Source organism: Budorcas taxicolor, chromosome 1 (assembly GCF_023091745.1).
Source record: "Budorcas taxicolor isolate Tak-1 chromosome 1, Takin1.1, whole genome shotgun sequence".
Classification (NCBI taxonomy): Eukaryota; Metazoa; Chordata; class Mammalia; order Artiodactyla; family Bovidae; genus Budorcas; species Budorcas taxicolor.
Window position 1 is genome coordinate 69,570,332 of NC_068910.1, and position 11,460 is coordinate 69,581,791.

Here is an 11,460-nt window from a genome sequence, read left to right on the forward strand (position 1 = left end):
GAAATAAGAAGCAGAGATAGGTGTCAAACACATGAGACTAAAGAATACATGCAAAAGTCAAAACATTCTATCATATCATCTGATTTTGATGGAAATGCAAATGTATTTCTTTGTGTATATATTGATGTTGAAATTGTTTTTAATCACTTGGATGATTAATAGTTTTGAAAAGGTCTCATCTTAGACACTGAGAATAAAGTAGAAAAATTATAGAAAAAATTTTCTACTCTCACAGTGTTTACATTCTAGTAGGTAAGGAATAAAAGAATGAAAAATAAGATAATTTCAAACTGACAGTTGGGATGTGGGAATAAAACCGTTTAGTGGGAAAGCGAGTAAGGATTGAAGCATTAAAGAGATATTTCAGGGAGATATTTTCACCTTGTGAAATCTCATGTCAATTGCAAAGAAAGATTCAAAAGGGTAGTAGCAAATGTAAAGGGGAAAAGAAGTCCACGAAGTTTTGGAAGAATACGATTTAGTAAGCATGTATGAGACAGCTTACTTATCCAGTAAAGAGTCTTCACAAACTAACTCTTAACATACCTTCAAAATCTGAAACGGTGTGACTCCCTTAGTTAAAGAGGGCTTCCTTGGTGGCTCAGACAGTAAAGAATCTGCCTGCAGCGCAGACCTGGGGTCAATCCTTGGGTTGGGAAGATCCCCTGCAGAAGGCAATGACTATCCAACCCAACATTCCTGCCTGAAGTATTCCATGGATAGAGGAGCCTGGCAGGCTACAGTCCATGGGGTTGCAAAGAGCTGGACACATCTGGACAACTAACACTTTCATACTTTCACTAGTGAAAGAACACTTGAGACATCCAACTTAGTGAAATGACAAAATGGTGATAATCAATCAAAGTATCTATAAGTTTGTAAGTGACACACAAATATTTGAACAGAAATTTGACTTAATCTATCAATTTTTTATTAGAGAAATATTAATTGAGCCCAACTTATGTGCAAGGTATTACAACCAGAGCTGGTTATTCCATGATGCACAGAATAGAGGTGGTTCTGCAGGCATCATTAGGTATGGAGAGGCTTGAGTGAAAAGGTTTAGAATAATGCAATAAAGATGGAAGTCTTTTCAGTAAACCAGGGGAATTGTGGCCAGAAATTCTGCTTTGGCAGTGGCATTGAAAAGCAAAGTATCTATTGTAGAGAATTTGTGAGGCAAACTTAAAATTTCAAATTGCAAGGAGGACAGGAAAGGTAAGAAAACTGAAGCATAATGATGATTGGAATGAAGATATATTTTCTTTATGCCTATCATTCATGATTAAACATAGCAGAGTCAGAAGATTATACCAGTGATCAATAGAAGAAAAAAAAAAAGTTTGAATGATTTCTCAGCTGAAGAATTAATGCCTAATACTGAAAATTCTCAGAAATGAAATCAGAGGCTTGATGAAAGTTCCTTCTGAAGGCATTCAATAAAGTACTGGATCACTACTCATTTCACTGTTTTTGATATTTGAGTGTACAATAGAAGATTTCATGGTTCTTGTTGTAAAAAATAACAAGTATTGGAATCTGCTTGATTATGAAAGATAGTAGTACACATAAGCAAGTGAGATAAGCAAAAATAACACACTCCCCAACTTTCTGGAGAAGGAAATGGTAACCCATTCCTGTACTCTTGCCTGGAAAATCCCATGGACTGAGAGCCTGGTAGGCTACAGTCCATGGGGTCGCAAAGAGTCGGACACGATTGAGCGACTTTCCCTTCCCTTCCCTTCCCCAACTTTAATATAGAAAAAGCAAGAGAGTTCCAGAAAAACATCTACTTCTGCTTTATTGACTATGCCAAAGCCTTTGACTGTGTGGATCACAACAAACTGTGGAAAATTCTGAAAGAGATGGGAATACCAGAACTCCTTAGCCATCTCCTGAGAAATCTGTATCCAGGTCAAGAAGCAATAGTTAGAACTGGACATGGAACAATGAACTGGTTCCAAATTGGGAAAGCAGTAAATCAAGGCTGTATACTGTTACCCTGCTTATGTAACTTCTAAGCAGAGTACACCATGCAAATGCCAGGCTGGATGAAGCACAAGCTGCAATCAAGATTGGCGAGAGAAATATCAACAACCTCAGATATGCAGATAACACCACCCTTATGGCAGAAAGTGAAGAGGAACTGAAGAGCTTCTTGATGAAAGTGAAAGTGGAGAATGAAAAAATTGGCTTAAAACTCAACATTCGAAAAACTAAGATCATGGCATCTGGTCCCATCAGTTCATGGTAAATAGATGGGAAAACAATGGAAACAGTGAGAGACTATTTTCTTGGGCTCCAAAATCACTGCAGATGGTGACTGCAGCCATGAAATTAAAAGACGCTTGTTCCTTGGAAGAAAATCTAGGACCAACCTAGACAGCATATTAAAAAGCAAAGTCATTACTTTGCCAACAAACGTCCGTCTACTCAAAGCTATGGTTTTTCTAGTAGTCATGGATAGATGAGAGATTTGGACTATAAAGAAAACTGAATGCCAAAGAATTGATGCTTTTGAACTGTGTTGTTGGAGAAGACTCTCGAGAGTCCCTTGGACTGCAAAGAGATCAGACCAGTCCATCCTAAAGGAAATCAGTCCTGAATATTCATTGAAAGGACGGATCCTGAAGCTAAAGCTCCAATACTTTGGCTACCTGATGCGAAGAACTGACTCATTGGAAAAGACCCTGATGCTGCGGAAGATTGAAGGCAGGAGGACAATGGGACAACAGAGGATGAGATGGTTTGATGGCCTCACCAACTCAATGGACATGAGTTTGAGCAAGCTCTGGGAGTTGATGATGGACCAGTACCCTGGCTTGCTGTAGTCCATGAGGTGGCAAAGAATAGGACATTACTGAGCAACTAAACTGAACTGAACTGAAACTTTAAGAAGTTACACATTTTTTGGCTACATGTTTGGCAATAGAAAGTTCATATGTTTAGTTTAGAGTGAGAAGGAAGAGTATGTTTGGATTTAGACATCCATAGAGAGAGAAACTTATTTGCAAACACACAGCTATACTGTAATGTTTCTGTTCTCAGTACTAGTGACATTCTGGATTATTTTTCTTTTAGTTATTACATATTGTTCTGTGCCCTGGAGAATTAGGAGCATCCTTGAGTTCTACAACAAGATACCAATTGGTATCAGGAAGTAGGTATCTGGGTGAAGAACTCTGGCAAGACGTTACAATGATTCAAGAAAATGAAGAGACATATTTGTTTTCAAGTGATCAGAGGTAGATGTGAAAATAAAAAAGAAAAAGTTAAGGGGAGATTTTTTTAACATTTCCTCCCAAACGTTTTAAAATAAGATATATATTAAATGAAAGGAGGTTTTGAAAATGGGTATCTGTTACTGGGCACATGATTCTAGTGAGAAATTCTTTGGCAGAGGAAAATTAAAATGATGCTCTTTAAGTGAAATGAGTCTCCAAAATAAGAAGCTATTTTAAGCAAAGCATTATTGGTCAACAGTGACTGGCTCATAATGTTGACTCCATATTTGCTGCCTATGTCTGGGTATGAATGGTATGCTCTGCCAATTACTGACAGTATGTAAAGGTCCAAGGGAAGGAGAAGACACACACACTTCAGAAACATCCTCTTGCAGTCCACCTGAATCCTCTTCCCTTGACAACATGTGTTGTAACTACTACGGCAACTCCTGTGGCTATGGCTGTGGAAACAGCTATAGCTGTGGGTTCAGCCCCTATTATAGCTGTGGTTATGGAACCAGATATGGCTGTGGATATGGTTCAGGATACGGCTGTGGATATGGTTCAGGATACGGATGTGGATATGGGACAGGATATGGCTGTGGATTTGGCCCCTATTATGGCTGTGGCTACGGAACCAGATATGGCTGTGGATATGGCTCTGGCTATGGCAGCTACTGGCCAGTTTGCTACAGGAGATGTTATTCTTCTTGCTGCTAGAACCTCACCATCTAAGCCCTTTTTTCTTCTGAGATGAAGTCTCTAAAGATAATGCCGATTCAAGGACTTATAACCCACGATTTCCACTTGCAAGAAATCACATGCCTGACAGAGGATTTGACCTGCAAATACCCACTTTAGATTGGCATCTTTGAGCCCTGAAGCTTCTTGGTAGTATCTCTGACTCTTCTGCAAATGTTCATCATTATTCTCTGATTCTCTGTTATGACTGTATTGATGATCCTAACAAAATCACTTGTTCTCAATAAAAATGATTCATTGTTTCTATCAAATCTCTGTGTACTTGCTTGTGAATTACTCTTTTTCCAGGCATTGTAGACTCAGTTGAAAACTGGGCAAACATGATGCATGAAGTTTGAGTTCTTCTTTGATGTAATGCAAACATTTCTTTCCATATCTGCGTCAGAAATAATGTCTTCTCCACCTGTTTCTTGTATCTCATGCACTCTGGCACTCACAGATCCAAGCACAAGTATCCCAGTATTTCGAACTGTGCTTTGTAAATCCCACCATGTCTAGGATGGAACTAAAGGGGAAAGAGGAGGAAGAATGCCACTTTATTGAGGAAGTTGATGTAAAGTCTAAGGTAGACAAAAGATGACCTGAGTGCTTAAAGGAATGGAAGAGACACTTTCCAGGTTCATGAGAATTAGAATTAGATATAGGAATTAAGAACATGAGAATAAAGAACTAAGCAACAGAAAAGTAATACTAGAAATATACTCAGTTTGTCTGTTTTGATGTAATTGCCTATGTATTTGCATATACCGAGGTTGAGGAAATTGATTTCAGTCACTTAACTGACACTTTTGAGTATTTTTGAAAGGGTCTCAAATTAGACAGTGAAGGCAATGTAGGTGAATTAAAGACAAGCCTCTTGCTTTCACAGTGTTTATATTCCAGCCCGTGCATATAGAAAAACAAACAGCATAAATAATTCAGATAATTTGGAACTGACAATTTTGAGTGGAGGGAATAAAATAGGTAAATGCAAAAGAGAGTAAAAGTTGAAGTATTAGAGAGCTAGTTCAGGGAGGTATTTTGAACTTGTGACAAATGAGCTGATGTCAATTGCAAAGAAAGGGCAGTAGCAAGTGTAAATGGGAGAAAATTTATGAAGTTTTGTAACAATATGATTTGTTAGGCATGTATGAGATAATTCACACATCTAGAAAAGAGTTTTCACAAAATAACTCAACATACCTTCAAAATCTGAAATGGTGTGACTCCCTTAATCAAAGAACACTTGAGACACTCAGCTTTAGGAAAACAAGAAAATGATAATAGTATATTCAAATATCTTACAGTTTATAATTGCTACACAAATGTTTAACTTCACCTATGTTTTTATTGGAGAAATGTAGACTAAGTGCAAATTAGATGCTAGGCACTGTTCTCAGAATTGGTTATTCAGTGATGTACAGAAAATATATTGTTTTTGTTGTTTTGGACCACTGGCCAGACATTTGAATGAAAGGTATTAGAATTAGTACAGTAAAGATAGAAGATCTTTCAGTAATTCAGGTATATTGTGGACAGAAAGTGTGTGCTGTCAGTAGTATTGAAAAGTGAACTGAATGCCAGAGAAATCTGTGATGATGACAGAAAAGGAAAGAAATTCACAAGAATGATAAAAATTGGAATAAGGTTTATTTTCTTTATCCCTATTATTAGGGATTAAACATTGCAGAAGGATCAGATTAATGACTGTCCAGTGACTAATACCAGAAAAAAAATCGGTAGAAAGATTTTTCCACTGGAAAAAAAATTGTCCAATTAAGAATGTTCTCAGAAAATCAAATCAGGAGCTTGCTGAAAATTCCTGTTGAAGGCATTCCATAAACTACTGGGTCATAACTCATTTTTTTTTTGTTGTTGAAATGTGAGTGTTCAGTAGAAGGACTCACCCTTCAGAGTTTACACTCCATTCCAACTCGCATTGCATAGCTGTGACTGTGACTTGTTGTTGTTCAGTCTCTCAGCCGTGTCCAACCGTTTGTGATGCCATGAATTGCACCTTGCTAGGCTTCCCTGTGCCTCACTATCTCTCTGAGTTTGCTTAAACTCATGCGCGTTGAGTCCATGACGCCATCCAACCATCTCATTCTCTGTCACCCCTTTCTCTTTTTTCCCTCAATCTTTCCCAGCATCAGGGTCTTTTACAATGAGTTACTATAATCCATTACTTCAATTTTGGTAAGAAATGAAAGAGGAACAGTAACAAGTGATACCACAGACACACAAAAGATCATAATAGATAGTTAACAATTATATGCTAACAAATTAGACAGTCTAGAAAAAACAGATGAATTTCTAGAAACTTGTCTAGACATACACAATCCCAAGATTGAATCAAGAAAGAATTTGAACAGGCTGATTACTAGAAATGAAACTGAATCTGTGCTTTGAAAACCTTCTAGCAAGCAAAAGGTCGAAGAACTGATGCTTTTGAACTGTGGTGTTGGAGAAGACTCTTGAGAGTCCCTTGGACTGCAAGGAGATCCAACCAGTCCATTCTGAAGGAGATCAGCCCTGGGATTTCTTTGGAGGGAAAGATGGTGAAGCTGAAACTCCAGTACTTTGGCCACCTCATGTGAAGAGTTGACTCATTGGAAAAGACTCTGATGCTGGAAGGGATTGGGGGCAGGAGGAGAAGGGAACGACAGAGGATGAGATGGCTGGATGGCATCACTGACTCGATGAACGTGAGTCTGGGGGGCTTCACAGGGAAATTCTAGCAAATAGAAAAAGAAGAAACAAACCTATCATTCTCACACTGCTCCAAAGAACTGAGGATGAGGGCGCACTTCCACGTTCCTTTTACATGGCCACCGCTATGCTAGCATCAAATCCAGAGAAAGAGACTACAGAAAAGAGAAGATGGTAGCCCAAGATCTTTGATGAAAATTGATACAAAATTCCCAACAAAACATCAACAAACAAATTTCAACAATATGAAAAGGATCAAATAGCTTGACTGAGTTGGATTTATTTGAGACTCACAAGGTTGGATCAATGTGTGTGATACACCACATTAACAACAACAACAACAAAGACAAAAACCATAGCGTCATTTGATAGATGCAGAAAAAGCATTTGAAAAAGTCAACATCCATTCATGATGGAAACTCTGGTCAAAGTGGGTGTAGAAGAAAAATATCTCAGCTTAGTAAAAACTATTCATTTATGGCAAACCCACAACCAACATAATAGTCCGTATTGAAAAGATTAAAGCCTTCCTACTAAGTTCAGAAACATGACAATCATGCTCACTCTTACCACTTCGACTTACGATAGAACTGGAAGTCCTAGCTACAGCAGTCAGACAAGAAAAAGAAATAGAAACATCCAGATTGGAAAGGAAGAGGTGACACTCACTATTTGTCCATGATACGGTACTTTATACTTCAGTTCAGTAGCTCAGTCATGTCCGACTCTTTGTGACTCCATGGACGGCAGTGCGCCAGGCTTCCCTGTTCATCACCAACTCCCAGAGCTTTCTCAAACTCATGTCCATCGCCTTGGTGATGCCATCCAACCATCTCATCCTCTGTTGTCACCTTCTCTTCCTGCTTTCACTCTTTTCCAGCATCAGGGTCTTTTCCAATGAGTCAGTTCTTCACATCAGGTGGCCAAAGTACTGGAGTTTCAGCTTTAGCATCAGTCCTTTCAATGAATATTTAGGACTGATTTCCTTTAGGACTGACTGGTTTGATTTCCAAGCAGTCCAAGGGACTCTCAATAGTCTTCTCCAACACCACAGTTCAAAAACATCAGTTCTTCGGTGCTCAGCTTTCTTTATGATCCAACTCTCACATCCATACATGACTATTGGAAAAACCATACCTTTGACTAGATGGACCTTTGTTGGCAAAAAAAAAGCCTCTGCTTTTTAATACGCTGTCTAGTTTGGTCATAGCTTTTCTTCCAAGGAGCAAGTATCTTTTAATTTCATGGCTGCAGTCAACATCTGCAGTGATTTTGTACCTTATGTAGTGAAATCAAATCTCCACCCTCAAACCATAAATAACTAATAAATTCAGTAAGCTGCATGATACAAGATTAATATACAGAAATCTGCTATGTTTTTATAACTCATAATAGAACATTCAGAAGAGAAAGTAGAATGAATCTCATAAAAACTGCATCAAAAAATACCTAGGAATAAACCTAGACACAGAAGTGAAAGACCTGTGCTCTGAAAATTATTAAATTTTCATTAACAAAATTGCAATTGATATAAAAAAATGAAAATATATCCTATGTCTTTGGATTGGAAGAATATTAAATATGGCCACACTACCAAAAGAATCCCACAGATTTAATGTAATCTCCATCAGAATAACTATGACATTTTTCACAGTGGTAGAACAAATTTTTTTTTAATTAACAGAATTAGAATAAATAATCCTATTTCATAGAAAAATAATCTTAAACTAGAACAGCCAAAGATCCTCAATTTCCAAAGAACTCTTCAGAATAAAGGACAAAACTGGACAACCGTCCCAAAGTTCAGACAATACTACAGTGTGGTGTTTGCCCCAGAACAGGGCTGCCCAAGTGTCACCGTGGTATGGGTTGCCAATACAGGAGACTCAAGAGACCTGGCTTTGATCCCTGGGTCTGGAAGATCCCTTGGAGTAGGAAATGGCAAGCCACTCCAGTATTCTTGTGTGGAACATTCCATGCAGAGAGGAGCCTGGTGGGCTACAGTCCATGGGGTCTCAAAGAGTTGGACATGACTGAGCACACATATGCACGCACAGACCCAGGTCAGTGGAACAGAATACAGAGGTCAGAAATAATGCCATAAATTAACCCATGACAGAGGAGGCAAGAACATACAATGGTGAAAAGACAGTCTCTTCAAGTGCTACATGGAAAACTGGAGAGCTATATGTAAAACTATGAGATTAGAAAATTGCCTCATACCATATACAAAAATAAACTCAAAATGGGCTAAAGACCTAAATGTAAGACCTGAGAATATAAAACTCTTACAAGAAAACATAAAGGATCACTCTTTGACATAAATTGTAAAAACTATTTTTGGATCTGTCTCCTAAGGCAAAAGAATTAAAAGTTAAACAAACAGAACATAGTTACACTTAAAAGGTTTTGCCCAGCAAAAGGAAGTAGCTGAAAAATGAAAAGACCACCATGAACTGGAAGAATATATTTGCAAATGATGTGACCAACAAGGTGTTAATATCCAAATTAGATAAATAGCTCACACAGCTCAAAAAACAAAACAAACAAACCAAAAAACCAACCCAGACAAGAAATTTGTTATTTGGGCACATGACTCTACTGAGACAATTCTTTGGCAGTGAAAATTCAAACGATGCTCTTTTAATAAAACTGGAATCACCAAAATAGCAAGCTCATTTAAAAGAAACCATTAGTGACTGTCAACAGTGGCTGGTGCGTAATGTTGCTTGCATATTTGTTTTCTATGTCAGGGAATGAATGGTATGCTCTGCCAATTAGTGACAGGATATAAAGGTCCGTGGGGAGGAGAAGACACACACATTTCGAAAACATCCTCTTGCACTTCACCTGAATCCACTTGCCTTGACAACATGTGCTGCAACTACTACGGCAACTCCTGTGGCTATGGCTATGGAAACAGCTATAGCTGTGGATTCAGCCCCTATTACGGCTGTGGTTATGGGACTGGCTATGGATATGGCTCAGGATATGGCTGTGGATTCAGCCCCTATTATGGCTGTGGCTACGGCTCCCATTATGGCTGTGGTTACGGGACAAGATATGGCTGCGGATATGGCTCCAGATACTGCAGTTACCGGCCAGTCTGCTACAGATATTCTTCTTGCTGCTAGAATATCACCATCCAAGCCTTCTGAAATAACACATCTAAAGATAATGCTTCTGAAATAACACATCTAAAGATAATGCTGATTCAAAGATTTTTAAGCTACATTTCTATGTCTAAGAAATTACATGCCTGACAGAGGCTTTGACCTCCAGCCGCCCATATTTAGATTGACATCCTTAAAGCTTGAGGTTCCATGATAGCGCCTGATCATTTTCCAATAGTTAGCCTTTATCGTCTTAATCTCTGATTCTCTGTTATGACTGTGTCGATGATTGTAGCATCATACGGTGGGGGAAATCACTTATTCTCAATAAAAATGGTTCATTTCTTCTAACAAATTTCTGTGTACTTGTTTGTGAATTAGTTCTGACCTCTCTTGAAGATTGGGCTAATAGGTTGCCTGCACCTTGAGTTGTTCTTTAATATAATACAAACATTTCTTCTTATACCTGTGTTAGAAATAATATCTTCTCCACTTATTTCTGATATTCCACATGCTCAGTCATTCACATACCCATGCACATATCTTACACTACTTCAGAACCATGCTTGGAAAATAACATTTTGTCCAAGTTGGATCTTCAGGGGAAAGAGAAGGATGAATGACACTTTATTTATGTTGTTAACATAAAGTCTAAGGCAGAGAAGAGGTGACCTGAGTGGTTAAAGGAGTAATAGAATGAAAGACGTACTTTCCAGAATTAGCGAAAAATTACAAGCAGATCTAGGTGTTAAAGTACACAGGGAAAGAAGAACTCGCAAAAGATAAATGAGAATAAAATGTTTTATCATACCATCTACTTTTGATGAAATTGGAAATATATTTGTTTTCATATATTTATTGAGATTGAAGAAATTGATTTCAGTCACTTAATTGACAAATACTTTTGAGTAGTATTGAGAAGCTCTCATACTAAACAGTGAAGACACAGTAGGAAAATTATAGACAAGTTTTCTGTCCTCACAGTGTTTACTTTCTAGTCCGTGAAGATAAAAATAAACAACAAAAAATAATGAAGACAAATTCAAGGTGATAATGAATGGAAGAAATAAAATGAATTAATGAGACAGACAGTGCATTAAAAATAAGAGACATCACTTTGCCAACAGAGATCCATATAGTCAAAGCTATGATTTTTCCAGTAGTCATGTACAAATGTGAGAATTGAACCATAAAAAATGCTTAGCACTGAAAAACTGGTGCTTTTGAACTGGTTCTGGAGAAGACTCTTGAGAGTCCCTTGGGCAGCAAGGAGATCTAACTAGTCAATCCTGAAGGAAATCAGCCCTGAATATTCACTGGAAGGACTGATGCTGAAAAAGAAACACTAGTTCTTTGGCCACCTGATACAAAGAGGTGACTCACTGGAAAAGACCCTGATGCTGGGAAAGGTTGAGGGCAGGAGAAGAGGGTGATAGAGGATGAGCTGGTTGGATGGCATCACCGACTCAATGGACATAAGTCTGAGCACACTCTGGGAGACAGTGAAGGACAGGGAAGCCTGACGTGCTACAGTTCATGGAGTTGCAAAGAGTGGGACATGACTTATTGACTGAACAAAAACAATGAAAAAGAAAGAGAGTAAGGATTGAACTATCTCTAGGAGGTGTTTGAAGTTGTGAGAAATGAGCTGACACCAATTGAAAAGAAAGATT

At 38.2% G+C, this 11,460-nt stretch overlaps 1 protein-coding gene across 1 annotated transcript; it reads left to right on the forward strand.

Moving 5' to 3' along the window:
• The first annotated feature begins 3,647 nt into the window (after nucleotides 1–3,647).
• Nucleotides 3,648–9,808, forward strand: LOC128052100 (keratin-associated protein 21-1-like). The gene is made up of 2 exons (XM_052644553.1): nucleotides 3,648–3,888; nucleotides 9,597–9,808. The coding sequence occupies exons 1-2, from the start codon at nucleotides 3,648–3,650 to the stop codon at nucleotides 9,806–9,808; spliced, it is 453 nt and encodes a 150-aa protein (XP_052500513.1).
• Nucleotides 9,809–11,460: the final 1,652 nt, after the last annotated feature.

Coding starts and splice junctions, on each gene's coding strand:
- LOC128052100 (XM_052644553.1), top strand. CDS start 3,648: ATGTGTTGTAACTACTACGGCAACTCCTGTGGCTATGGCTGTGGAAAC. Junction 3,889..9,596: donor TGGCTGTGGATATGGCTCTG/GCTATGGCAGCT, acceptor GCTATGGAAACA/GCTATAGCTGTGGATTCAGC.